The 14,419-nt window shown below is 46.9% G+C and overlaps 1 protein-coding gene across 2 annotated transcripts in view; it reads right to left on the reverse strand.

Annotated features, from left to right (window-relative positions):
* Positions 1–31: 31 nt before the first annotated feature.
* The window catches only part of LOC120914321, a 42,211-nt gene continuing 27,823 nt past the window's right edge, over positions 32–14,419 (reverse strand). For both annotated transcript variants that reach the window (XM_040324974.1, XM_040324973.1), the window contains exons 4-7: positions 12,876–12,935; positions 11,013–11,171; positions 3,459–3,600; positions 32–1,270 (exon numbers count right to left, since the gene is read on the reverse strand). In XM_040324974.1, the coding sequence (XP_040180908.1) occupies positions 345–1,270; positions 3,459–3,600; positions 11,013–11,171; positions 12,876–12,935 (1,287 nt within the window). In that variant the 3' untranslated portion in view covers positions 32–344. The remainder of the gene's footprint in view (positions 1,271–3,458; positions 3,601–11,012; positions 11,172–12,875; positions 12,936–14,419) is intronic.

Raw genomic sequence — 14,419 nt, forward strand, 5'->3', positions numbered from 1 at the left:
AGTTCAATGATTCCGAGCATGTGTCAGATTTTTGTGCTTCGGAATCATATACAGACGATCGGAGTCTACACAAGGTGGGAATATCCGACCAAAAGCTCACATCGAACATTTGTTGTCGGAAATTCCGACCGCGTGTACACGCTATTAGACTTGTCACAGAAGTTCTGGTGGTAACGCTAAGTTTTTGATTTCCCATCACGTTCATTCCTGGTGACATTCTTGATCAGGATAGTTCGAGAGAGTGTATCTCCCCAACAGGGACACACATAGCAATAAAAACCTGACAAGGTTCTAACCCATCAGCACTCTATCCCAATCTCAAAAAAAATTGTTTTCCCTTATAGTTATACTTTAATGGGCTTGTAGGAACAAGGGTCTACTGGAGGAGCCACTACTGTTGATGCCTGACATGAACCATCATTTGAAGAACTTGCTGAAGAAGAGGAAGCTTCAGATCCAGAGGAGTTGGTTGCACAATCCACAGGAAGAGCTGGAGGAGAGGACTGTGAAGACATAGTGGTGGGCGCTTCAAGAAAAGAGCCAATCGACGACAAGCCAGGAGATTTATCTCTTTGTTGGCCACCAAAGATGTTCATGTTAGGCGGAGGAAAGCTTGTGGACGATTTCGGTATCACTGAAGATGTAGATTTACTTTGGCACAAGTTGAGCTGATGGGGAACCAACATAATGGGGGCTGTAGGCGGATCCACTTGTGTACCGAGTGCAGATTGCGCTTGATGATTACAAGACTGAAGACTGTCTTTGGCGTCTTCCATTTTCACTGAAGAAACCTCTTCAGTCGGGCCATCATTAGGCAATTTAGGAGGATGAGCAAAGACTGCGTTCTGATGGGAGAAAGAGGTTTTGTTGTGCGCAGAGGGCTGCGTAAAATTCACGCTGTCATCGGGAGGAGTGTCCTGAGGTGGGCGGGGCTCAAAGGCCACAGGATGGCCCTGCTGAGACACGTTGCCGGCAGTGATTGCAGTGACCAGAGGCTGCAGGATTTGGCCTAGTCGATGGATTTCAGCAGACACTCCAGAAATGGCCGACCTCATCATCTGGGCCCCTTCCCGTATCTCTGCCCTTGTGGCTGCCAGTTCATTCTTCAGCTGGCTTTTGAAGTCTGCCAATTCTTTAAGGAGTTCTTCCTGATAGTCCAGTTGCTCTGGAGCCAATTCTCCGAGATACTGAGACTGAGAAACTTGAGAAACCGTTGAATCCTCCACCACCCACTGCGACATAGAGTTCTCGTCCAATGTGTTCTCTGCACCTGCAATAAAAATAACACACTATTTATGTCCAGAATATATTTTGATTTAAAGAAGTACAGCCGAAGTTTGTTGGGCTGTACCTCTCTTGTGGATCACAGGACTGCACTCCTGTGATCTGTTTTAAGCTTGCTGTTGGCTGACTTCACAGAGTCGGTCCGGGCTGGGGAAAGATTGTGACCAGATGATCAGGATCCACCCAGACACCTGGACCAGTACCTGGCTCAGGCTCTCAGCAATCCGCCAAGAGCCTGAGTCAGCCACTCACACCTCCTCCACAGCTCCGCGCTCCGGTTCGCGTGTGGGGGGAGGCAGAGCCAACAGCGGTGTTCGACAGTCACCAGCTCTCTGCTCACAGAGCACCGAGTAATCAGCGGTGTTTGATCGCTTGGTTCTCAGTTTTAGAGCCAGCGGGGGACAGATGCAGCATCGGACTTATGCTGCATCCACCCACACAAGTATGAAAAAAATACCCAAACTTCCCTTAAAGAGCATATTAACCCAAAATGCTAAAAAACACTCAAACTAGTATATGTACAAAAACTAAAAAAACTCTTTCCCTAGTGAAGTTGTAATTTAAAGCGATTGTAAAAAAGGATCAGCTTTTTTCCCCCCCTTATATTGTAAAAAAAAAAAAAAAAAAACACACACACACACGTCATACTTACCTGCTCTGTGTAATGGTTTTGCACAGAGCAGCCCCGGTCCTCCTCTTCTTGGGTCACCCACAGGCACCTCCTATTCAGCCAAGGTCCCCTTAGTAAGCCACTTCCTATGGGGGCACTGGTGCGGGCTTGCTCCAAAACCATAGACAGACAGTGGGGCATGGCCCTGCCCCCCAACTCCCTCATCACAGAGTTTGACAGCAGCACGAGCCAATGGCTCTTGCTGCAATGGATCCGCCTTGGGAGGGGGATGGGGGATCCCAGGCACCGATGGTTTTTACCTTAACCACCTTCCCGACTGGCTCACGTACATGTACGTCAGCAGGTTGGCTCTCCTGCACAAGCCGTCGTACAGGTGCGTTGGCTCCTTTAAGAGCCTTAGCAGGTGCATGGCCGGCAGTTGCAATGATCGCCAGGCCACCAGTGATCACAGGCACAAGAGACAGAACAGAGATCTGTGTGTGTAAACACACAAATTCTGGTTCTGTCAGGAGAGGAGAGACAGATTGTGTGTTCCTGTTAGGAACAGCAATATGTCGTCTCCTCTAGTCACATTTATACAGTAATCAGTGGCTATTTTTAGCTGTATAAATGTCAATGGTCCCAAAAAAAATAAAAAATAAAGTGTCAAAAGTGTCTGATCTGTCCGCCGCAATGTCTATTTGTGGGGAAAAAAAAAGTCAACTTTTTTGGGGTACAATGTCGCACGGCCAGGCAACTGTCAGTTAAAGCGAAGCAGTGCCGCATCGCAAAAAAATGCTCTGGTTATGAAGAGGGTACATTTTCCAGAGGTCATGTGGTTGAAATAATCTCCTTACTGGAGCCCTGGCACACCAGTGCACAAAGCAAGGTCCTTAAAGTGGTTGTAAACCCTTTACAACAAATTTATGCTACAGGTAAGCCTATAATAAGGTTTACCTGTAGCTACCCAGGATATCCCCTAAACCTGCACCATTTAGGAGATATCCTGTGCATGTGCCGATGTCATCAGCACATACGCACTGGGGAAAACGGAAAGCAATGGCATGCATGTGCCATTGCTTCAGTCAGCGTGCCGTTACCAGCGGCACATGCGCAGGAGTGATGTCATCGCGGCTCCAGACAATCACAGCACCGGAGCTGCGGCGATACCCAGAAGTAACCCCCGGGATAGATTTTGCCGTCTGGAGAGGGAAAACAAGGAATGCTGCGGAGGCTTTGATCTAAGGTAAGTAATTCATAATGACCAACTCAATATTGAACCCTACGGACTAAGACTGGGATGCCATTAAAGTTCATGTGCGTGTAAAGGCCGGCGTCCCAATACTTTTGGTAATATAGTGTATATGGCATGGCAAGTGATAGTTACACAGTTGCCAAGTTCTAAAGTTCTGTGTTTTCGAAACTAGCCAATAAAAGGGTCAGAATACTTGTTGTTCCTGAAGCTTGGCACAGAAGGGGAGAATGTATGTGCAGAACATCTTGGTAAAGGATCCCAATGTCTCCATCACACCATTATTACACACAATATGTACCAAGTGCTTACATTCTGCCGTCTCTGGTGACCACTCCGGAGCCAGCGGCTTCGTTTCCCAGCAGGGAAGGTCTTCTTCCTTGTTCATCCATTCTCTGCTCACCCAGCCGCCGCCCTGCAGATCCAGGCTGGGAGACCTCGCTTCTTGTCTTATCTTTAGAAAATAAGATTTTAATATAAGAAATTATTAATGAATCCAGTGTAAAGCAAAAGTGTTACTTAACCGCCGATGTACGTTGGCAGAATGGCACGGCTGCGCATATTGGCATACAGGTACGTCCCCTTTAATATGCACAGCCGTGGGTGGCGCTCGTGACCCGGTCAGGTACTCCGTGACCGGATCAGATCGCCGCCAGTGTCCCGCTATCGGGTCACAGAACTGAAGAACGGGGAGAGGCAATTGTAAACAAACCTTTCCCCGCACTTCCTAGTCAGACTGTCACCGATCGTCTGTTCCCTGTCATCAGTGATGTCACAAGCCAAGCCACGCCCCCACACAGTAAGAATCACTCATTAGGTCACAAATAACCCCTTCAGCGCTCCCCTACAGGTTAATCCTTTCACTGCCATTTTTTACAGTACTCGGTGCATTTTTATAGCACTGATCGCTGTAAAAATGACAATGGTCCCAAAATAGTGTCAAAAGTGTCCGCCATAATGTTGCAGTCACGAAGGAAGGAAGGAAAGAAGGAAAAGAAGGAAGGAAAAAAAAAAAAAAAAAAAAAGGAAAAAAAAAGAAAAGAAAAGAAAAAGAAAAAAAAGGGAAAGAAAAAAAAAAGGGAAAGAAAAAAAAAAGGGAAAGAAAAAAAAAAGGGAAAGAAAAAAAAAGGGAAAGAAAAAAAAAAGGGAAAGAAAAAAAAAGGGAAAGAAAAAAAAAAGAGAAAAAAAAAAAAAAGAAAAAAAAAAAAAAAAGAAAGAAAAAAAGGAAAAAAAAAAAAAGGGAAAGAAAAAAGGGAAAGAAAAAAGGGAAAGAAAAAAGGGAAAGAAAAAAAAGGGAAAGAAAAGGAATGAAAGAAAGAAAGAAAGAAAGAAAGAAAGAAAGGAGATGATCGCCGCCATTACTAGTAAAAACCAAAATAAAATGCCATAAAACTATCCCTATTTTGTAAGACGCTATAACTTTTGCGGAAACCGATAAATAAACAATTATTGCGTTTTTTTTAACCAAAAATATGTAGAAGAATACGCATCGGCCTAAACTGTGGAAAGAAAAATTTTTTTTTTTTTTTTTGGGGGGGGATATTATGGCAAAAAGTAAAAAAAATATTGATTTTTTTTCAAAAATGGTCGTTTTGCTCTATAAACAAAAATAGACCAAACAAAATAAAAGATAACGCAGGAGGTGATCAAATACCTTCAAAAAAAAAAAAAAAAAAGCTCAATTTGTGGGAAAAATAAAAAATAAAATAAGTCAATTTTGTTAGGGAGCCACGTCGCATGACCGCGCATCAGTTAAAAATCGACGCAGTGCCCAGTCGCAAAAAGTGGTGCGTCATTTAGCAACAAAATGGTCCAGATCTGAAGTGGTTAAAGGAATTCAGGATAATAGTCAAAAAGTAGGAGACATCCAATTCTAGGCCTGATAAATCTAGCTAGCACCGAGTTTGTGGGACTGATTTACTAAAGGCAAATGGACTCTCCGCAAGTGCACTTGTTTCAGAGCTGAGAAGAAAAGATAAAGCTTGAGTTTGCAAAAAATACCCAAATCACATGCAAGGAAAATGGGGAGAAAAAAAAAAAAAAAAACAGCATTTCTCTTATCGTCCATGGACGGACACAGCTCCTTAAATCTTGACAAGTGGGTTATGTTCCCTGTTTACAGGAGAGGACTAGGCAGAAACATGTTAAATAGTTAAATACATGTTACATTAACAGAGTTGAACAGCCCCGCCCAGGGGGCGGTCCCTCCAGACATAACCCTCCTCACTGCAGCTTGCAGCCTCAGTTTCGTTCTGCCTAGCAAAGGAGAAGGACGTATGGCTCCCTTTGGGCCCAGCGCCCTGAGGAGAAATGTTATTTTATTCTATCTTCTTTTATTTTATTTTCACTTTTTCTTGAAGAATCTTCTTTCAACTGTCGGCTGAGAGACAGGCTGGATAATATAGATCCTTGTAGTCTACTCAGTCCGACCAGCAAGCGTGGGCACACCTTTGCAAAGAGGCTTGGTCTGCCACGCCGTACCTCATGACTCCTGGGGTGGCCGGTGAGCTTTGCTCCGAGGTCCACATATGACTGAGCTGTGGTGTTGTCTCACTCACAGTGGACCGGGCCGACAGCTACCTCCATTTCGGTTGTAGTTCTGTCAGGAATGCGTCAGCGAGTCCTCGCTTGGACGGGTAAGTACAGTCCCTCCTGCTTCGGTGGGTTGGTACAGCTGGGCATTCCTGGGGTTCGGGGGTCCCTTCCCCTTACTTCCCTGCTCCTTTCCCTTGCTGCATTGCTAACATTGCCGCTGTCAGGGGGGAGGGGGCCTTCCTGAGGGGACTGTGTTATCTGGCTTGTATTGGGCCTTCCTGTGAGGTAAAAAGCCCTGTGATGAGCACAGATGTTTATGATTATACTTCAGCAGACGCTGACTGATTGGTGACACCTGTAACGGTTTTGCTTTTTATGCTGTATCTGTGTCTTATCCTTAGATAAAACAGCCCTATGAGGCTTTTCCTGTTTAAACACAGGTCCCTGCAAAAGTTACCTCACGGTTCTTTTCCTCTCACAGACAGCACTGGGCAGTCTCCTCCTGAGGGAGTCCCCTGGTTACCCCTGGTCAGCGCAGCAAGTGGGTGAGAGGCCCTGAATAGGGCTCTAGGAGCTTTTGTCTATTTGTATGGACAGGTGTGCATATTATAATACACACTATATGTAAATATTGGAGTCAGTATCTGGGTCCTTCCCCACATGCTGGTGGTGGCAGCAGGTGTTAGCACCTGGGATTCCCACAGAGTTTTTATTGTTAGTCCTGGACACAGTTTGTGCCAGGGTGGGGGTGGACTGCGGGCGGGCGGTAAAAGAGTGCCCCCTTCCCCCGTTATCCCCTGGGGAATGCTCTGTTATGGAGCCATGGACTAGGTACCTAGTTAAAAAAAAAAAAAAAAAGGCAGAATAAGGCATTTATGGGTGCGCTTTTTACTGCTGCAAGGGACTCTCCTAAGCTGCATAGTGCAGCTGGGTTTCCGCTGAGGGCTCGGTCTTTTTTGGATCACACAAATCAGACCGCTGTGTAGGTTTTTTCCTTCTGTGCCCTTCTTTGATAATTTCTGAGATGCGGAATGAGAAATGCCACTGAGGGCTTTTGTAGTCCCTCACCGCCTGGCGGGAACCCCAGCTTGTATGGATCTGACTGATAGAAGATCCGAAGTACTGACCCGTTCCATGTTTACCATGCTGGGGTCTGGCTTGCGGCCTATTGTGGCCACTACACTGGGGTCTCAGTGGTCGCTGGCGCTATTTTTTGGGAGATTTTTCAATTACATTGAAAACTCCCATTGGCGCCCATTTTGTCGTAGCCACGCTATGGCGCAGCTTACATTGTGCTGGCCTTTTTCCTGTGGCCGCGTTCTGAACGCTCGGCGGCCATCTTGGAGTAGTCCTGACCCCTAGTGCTGTTTACAACTCACAGAGTGAGCATTTTGCACCAGACAGTGGAGGAGCACCGACTCTCTCCTGAGGTTATTAGCCTAGCGGACCAGCTGGTCCAGGGCCTCATATAGGTCTGTGATGCTTCATTGAATGCTGCGCCCTTGTTATCCAGGGCGTCTGTTTCAGAATGGTTTTATGCACACGGTGGTGTAGTGCTTAACTCCATTACTTGGCAGCAAAAGAGTCATTGGTTCGAATCTGCACACTGACGCCAATCTGCACACTGACGCCAATCTGCCTGGAGCTTGCATTGTCGCTCCCTGTGTCTGTGTGGGTTTCCTCCGGGTACTCCGGTTTCCTCCAAAGACATGTGTGCATACACCTACATAATATACATACACACTATGTGTGTGTATTATTTAGGGGCAACCCTCCCAGGCCGTCAAAGGCCCAGCTGGGGGACTAATCTGTCCCTGGGTGCATAAGCCGATCACGCCGGCACCCAAATCCTGCCAATGTATATAGCCTTCCCTCCCTGTCTCTAGGTGGGAGGGGCGGCTTGCAGGTTCACAATTCAGTGAAACCTCCCTGCTCTCCGACTAGTGGGTCTGCGAGGTGGTCTCTTCGGAGTACTAGATAGGGTTTCCTCCTATCCACAGAACAAAGTTCTGTCCTTGTGTCTTCCCCTCCCGGCACGTCGGTCTGCCTTGGGCAGTGTGGGATTTGCTAAGCTGCAAGGTAATTTTACCTTTCCTGCAGGACGAGAGTTTTGGGGTTTTCTATGGGCCTCAGGCCCTAAATACCTTTGTGAACGTCGGGTAGTTCCGCATGGAATCCATTTGTTCGGTGGTAGCTGCGCTTCATCCGGGGGATGTCCTGACGTCCTCGGACATCAGGGACGCATACATGCATGTCCCGTTTTGCACATGTCACAGTGTTTTTTTCTGTGCTTCGTGATGAGAGAAGGGTCTCTGTCAGCCTGTGGCCCTCCCTTTTGATCTGGCGTCAGCACCATGGGTTTTCAGCTAGGAGCTCGCACTTATTTGAATTTTGTTGGGACAGCGAGGCTTTGCCTCATTGGCTACTTTGACGACTTTCTTCTGAGAGCAGCTTCTGTCTCCGACCTAGTGGATGGGTTATTCCCATTCAGACCCTCCGAAGATTCAGGTGGATGTTAAACGTTTAGGCCAGAAAGTGTAGCTCAGTGGCAGCAAGCCTGCCCTACATGTGTGCGACCCAGGGTTCAAATTATGGGCATGCTAGGTTCCGACTCAGCGTTGGAGTATCTAGTGTTGATCCAGACTCCTCAGTGGCAAAGGTCCTTCTTCCCCTGGAGAAATTGCAGACTCTTCAGTCTGCGGAGAAGGTATTGGCATCACGCAATCGGTCTTCTCTCCGGGCGCCTGCTGGTTCAGGGTCTGTGGGTAGCCTCTTTCAAGGTGGTACTGTATGCCCAGTTCCACACCCTGGTTTTCCAGTGGAACTACTGTCCAGGTGGTAAAAATCTCTTGTCTCTGAAATCATTAGATTCCTGTGCGCCACCTAGTCAGAGTCTCTCTGAGTTGGTGACAGAGATTCCCGACTCTTCGGTCCGGGAAGTTGTTCCTTCCTTCCAGTGGTCGGTGTTTACGACGAATGCCAGCTCACGGGTTGTGAACCTGGAGGTTCACAAAACTGGGGGGTCCAGTCGGCCCTGAGTCGCTGGACTTGCGTGGACCTATGACCACACCTCCTTGAATGTGTCTGGTCTCGGTAGCTACCCAGGGTCGGGCCTGGCTAGTGCCTGGTGGAAGACCGCCTGGGAATACCAGGTGCTGTCTACTGTTCATTGTCCTACTATTTTAGGCGATCAGGCTATGCTTCTCCTTGTGGTCGACCAATCTGGTTTCAGCCGGACAACGCCACGGCCGTGGCTTCAGTCTACCATCAGGTATGCCGGCAGGCAGACTACTGGAGTCGCCAGATGCTGGACCAGGGCGACTGGTCTTTGTGCTTGGGGTGTTTTGGCTCCCTTGCAGGAGGTGAGCCTCACATGGCATGGATCTCCTGGCAGCTTGTCTCCGCCGCAAGGGTGTCAGTTAGTGGCCAGGTCTAGTGATCTTGTACAGACGCGTCAGTCGCGCTGGTGGCCCTGTGTTGTCTGTATCGGTGATTTTTTGCCATTCCTCCATGGTAGTTGCTTCCTCGGCCGCTCCACAGAGTGGATGCTGAGGAGATCCCGATGATTCTAATCGCTCCAGATTAATCTCGGCGTCCTTGGTACGCTGATATCGGGCGCCTGGTAGCGGAGGCACCCTGGCGATTGCCAGGGCAGGAGGTTCCTGTCTCAAGGTCCCATACTTCCTCCTGTTGTACAGTCACTGACTTGCTTAACATGGTTATTGGAAGCCAGACTTTAGGTGACCAGGGTCTGTCTGACTCGGTCATCTCAACAGGGCACCGTAGTCTTCTTCCGGAGGATCTACCGTCGCACCTCTCTTGGTGCGAAGGGATGGAGTGACGTCCACGGGCGTACTTTCAATGTCCAGGGTCCTGCTGTTTTTAAAGCTTGGATTGGATCTAAAAATTGCTTAAAGCACCGTTTGGGGGCAGATTTCAGCCTTGGCTGTGTTCTTTTAGTGGCCTTTTTGCGGCCCGTTCCCTGGTGGGTCCCCTTTTTTTTTTTTTTGTGTGCAAGGGGTTTGTCATATACTTTCCCCTCTTGGCCCATCTCTTCCCCCATGAGTTTTGACTCTGGTGCTCTCGGTTCTTCAGGAACCTTCCTTTTGGAAACAGAGAGATTTTCTCTTGACACTATCTCAGAAGGTGGCCCCTTTAGTGGCCTTTACCTCTGTTAGAGGGGTTTCTGAGTTGGCGGTCTTGTCTTGCAAGCCGCCATGCTTGATCCCCCATAAGGATTAGGTGATGGTGCGCCCGCGACCTTCCCTTCTTCCGAAGGAGGTTTCGGCCTTTCATACTTTAGGCGTGGTACGCGCTTTGCGGGTATACCAGCCTACTACGGCTCCATTTCGGAGCTTCTGACTCTCTTTTGTGTCGGTGTCTGGTCCACAAAAGGGCCTGGCGGTCTCGTCGACCACCATTTCTCGGTGGATCGGGCAGGCCGTCATACAGGCCTATGCTCCTAAGGGCGGGCCCCCCTTTCCGGTCACGGCACTTTCGACCAGGGCAATTGGTGCTTCCTGGGTTTTTTTTTTTTTTCCCCGACATCATGCGTCGGTCTCACAGGTGTGCGAGGCGGCGATTTGCTCGTCCGTTCACGCTTTTTCCAGAATTTACATGGTTGCTGTGAGTGCATCTTATGTTTTTTTCAGCCGCTAGTTTTTGCCGGCGGCTGTTTAAAGTTGCACCTCCTCCGTTGAGGAGCTCTGCTTGTTTTGGGGTGAAGTTAAAATTGTTTTTACTGATATATTTCCCACCCCTCGTTTTTTTGACACTGCTTGGGGACGTCCCACTTGTCAAGATTTAAGGAGCTGTGTCCGTCCATGGACGATAAGAGAAAATAGGATTTTTTGTACTCACCGTAAAATCCTTTTCTCTGAAGTCCATGGACGGACACAGCTCCCACCCCTCCTTTTTAGGTTTGTACTGCTTGTTACGAACTGAGGCTGCAAGCTGCAGTGAGGAGGGTTATGTCTGGAGGGACCGCCCCCTGGGCGGGGCTGTTCAACTCTGTTAATGTAACATGTATTTAACTATTTAACATGTTTCTGCCTAGTCCTCTCCTGTAAACAGGGAACATAACCCACTTGTCAAGATTTAAGGAGCTGTGTCCGTCCATGGACTTCAGAGAAAAGGATTTTACGGTGAGTACAAAAAATCCTATTATTTGCTTGCCCATGATTGGATGATGAAGGAAGTTAGCAGAGCTGTTCCTCATTTACCAAGCTCTGGGGCAAATTTCCTTGCAAAGTACTCAGTCTGTTTGCCTTTCATTACCCACTCCAATGTGTAGACACAACAGGCAGTACAGAGCTCTCTGTTAAAAGTTACCTGTAAAGGGTCATTGTCTGCAAGGCCAACCGCCATCTCTGTTGGGTTCCTCTGCCTGTACGAGTTGATGAAACCATTAGAAGATTGAAACGGGTCCATGTCTTGGTATTGCCCATATTGCACCGAGCCATTCCAGATCTCATGGTTGAAACGGGCAACCTAAGAAGAAAGAAAAAGGTACAACATCTTACTAACATTTTATTTAATTGTTATTGCAGGTATCTATATAGTACTCACAATTTAGCCAGCACTCTACATACTCTGTACATTGATATCAGTACCTGTTCTAAAAAAGGAGCCTATAGTCTAAGGCAGGGGTCCTCAAACCACAGCCCATAGGCCACATGCGGCCCCGTCGAGGACATTTATCTGGCCCGGCCCACCCAGGGCCGGATTCCCGACAGGTCAGGCCTTGGGGCGAGCCGGTTGCAACACAGTGGGAGACTGCTGTGTCACGGAGCTCACTGTGGAAAGTTTGGGCGCGCTGTGATAAAAGTCCTGCCCTCCTCCTAGACCAGCTTGTGTGATAGAGGCAGTGTTCCGTCTATCACATGAGCTGGTCTAGTAGGAGGGCAGGACTTTTATCACAGCGCGCCCAAACCTTTCACAGTGAGCCATGACAGCAGGAGATGCCCGATGTGCACACACAGACTGGTGAGACATTGTTTGGCACAGTAAGGCTGTGAGGGGCGCTTGCAATGATGGCATATGGCGAGGGGGGGGGGCCTTGCAATGATGGCGAGAGAGGGGCGGGCAGTGTGCATAGGAATTTGTTCATAGTTGTTTTTTCCTTTAAACTACAGTCTGGCACTCTAACGGTCTGAGGGACAGTGAACTGGCCCCCTGTTTAAAAAGTTTGAGGACCCCTGGTCTAAGGCCCAAATCCTACATGCTAGGGATGTCCCGATACCAATACCGAGCATTTCCCGAGTACTTGTACTCGGCTGAAATGCTCCGATGCTTCGCCTGATACCTGGGTAGTCAGGTATCGGGTGGTGGGGGGAGTTACAAGTCTTCTCCGTGCGGTCTCTCCCCCCGTGCCGTCTTGTCCCCCTCCGTGCCGCTCTCCCCCCGTGCTGTCTCCCCTTCAGTGCCGCTCAATTTGTCAGGATGGAGAGCGGAGGTAGGAGCCGCTAAATCTGGCTCCTACCTTTTCCGAATGGACAGAGTCAGTGGGGGCTTTGTTAGGAGTGGGACTTCCTGTCCCACTTCCGCCCAGGCGACTCCTCCTCTAGGCGATCTCTTGGGACACGTGACAGGTCAGGGTGCGCTGCGTGCCCTGCCGTGAAGCCGAAAGCTGTCATGGCCAGGTGCCCACAGAGTGAATGGAGGCACTGGCAAAGGGGGGGGGGGGGAAGCGTAGCTCCGGACGGCCGCGTCGCTGGACTGTGGATCAGGTAAGTATCCGATTAAAAGTCAGCAGCTACACTTTTTGTAGCTGCTGACTTTTAATAAACCTAAAAAAAAAAAAAAAAAAAGTCTGGAACTCCGACTTGAAGGTTTATGTGCGTGTAAAGGCAGGTGTCCCAATACTTTTGATATAATGTACATCATGGCCTAAATAAATGAGAAACTTCACTGAAATATTCCCATATAAGGCGTCTTAAAGTGTTGCGATTAAAATGCGTTTTAGATTTGTATGCAATCAGTCTTACACCAACAAAGAATAAGTGTATTGTGAACACAATGTTTTTCTGGGAAAAGAGGAACACAAAAAAAAGTAAATTAAAATGGGCAGCTCAAGAGCAAGAGCAAAACCAAAGAAAAAAAAAAAAAAAAAAGAAGAGGAAGGGGGGGGGGGGGGTTGACACTGCTTTTATCAGTGGGATGGAAGAAAAAAAAAGACAAAGGCAATAATCAAACCTGGTCTCGTTTTTTCGGCTGCGCTTTCCTTGGTCTTCCTCGTCCTCGTTTTAATTCCTCCTAAAAACAGACATTGGTTAGGCAATGCAGCCATCATGTGAAAATATGAATCTTGTTGCAAAGGTCTACAATACTCAAAGTCACATGTATACCACAGTTAGGCCCCTTTCACACGGACGGATAGAATGGCGCTTTTAGCTGCGGATTTTCTAGTTTTACTACCGCAGCTAAAAGCACACACAGCGTTCAACTGAAATTTCGTTACATGCGGTTTGGTAAGAATAGAAAAAAAAAAATAGAATTAAATGCGTCCAGGTGCGATGTAGCACAGCTATATGCACATAACCGCAGTCTTTGTCAACTGTGAATAGCAGCATGAATAAATATATATATATATATATAAATAAAAAACACACCACACATACACCAACTTCCTGTTGGTGTATGTGTGGTGTTTTTTTTTTTCTTCATAATCAAAATAAATAAATAAATAAACAAAAAAAAAAAATGAATAAAAGAGGGTTGCTATGGGAATGACTACCGCAGCTAAACGCGGCCGCATGTAACCACACGTAATCGCAATGCACAAATGCAGCTAACCGCAGTGCCTGGAGCCTTGAATGTCACAAAACATTTTACATGTTTTTAACTGCGGCAAAACAGCCGTCCGTGTGAAAGGGGCCTTAGTACTACAGACTAGAATCAAAGATTAGGTCTCATTCCAAAACACGACTCATGCATGGGCGCGCGCTTAGGTACACTCATGTCAATGAGGCCTAAAAGAAAATCCATGGTGTATTTTCAGAGTGGATATTTTGGAGTCATATATTGCAATTTTTTTTATATTTGTTATTATAAATATGTAGATTAGCCAGTCAGTGATGCAATTACCCTAGGTCTTTAACCCCTTCATGGCCAGGCCATTTTTTGCGATATGGCATTGCGTTAATTTAACCGACAACTGTGTGTTAATGTGACGCTGCACCCTATTAAAATTGATGTATCCCCCCCCCCACAAATAGAGCTTTTCTTTTGGTGGTATTTGATCACCTCTGTGATTTAAAATTGTTTGCGCTTTAAAAACATGACAAAAAAAATAAAAAATAAAATAAAAATATTTATTACTTTCTGATATAAAATATATCCAATAAAAAAATGTATTTCAATTTAGGACAATATGTACCGATATTCTGCTATGTGTTTTTAATAAAATAAATCCCAATAATGCCTTGTACACACGATCGGAATTTCCGATGAAAAAAGTCAAACGGAATTATTTCATAGGATATTCCCCCCACATAAGAAATTTAGAAATAGAACATGTTTTATTTTTTTCCAATGGAAAAAAATCCTAATCGGAAATTCTGATACGGAAAAAAAAAAAAAAAAAAAAAAAAAAAAACACACACCATGCATGCTCAGAATCATTGAACTTCATTTTTCTCGGCTTGTCGTAGTCTTTTACGTCATCGCGTTTTGGACGGTCGGAATTTGGTCTGGCAGTGTAGTGTGTATGCAAGACTGATGGAAGACAGCTTGAACAG

The sequence above is a fragment of the Rana temporaria genome, chromosome 9 (assembly GCF_905171775.1).
Source record: "Rana temporaria chromosome 9, aRanTem1.1, whole genome shotgun sequence".
NCBI classification, from domain to species: Eukaryota; Metazoa; Chordata; class Amphibia; order Anura; family Ranidae; genus Rana; species Rana temporaria.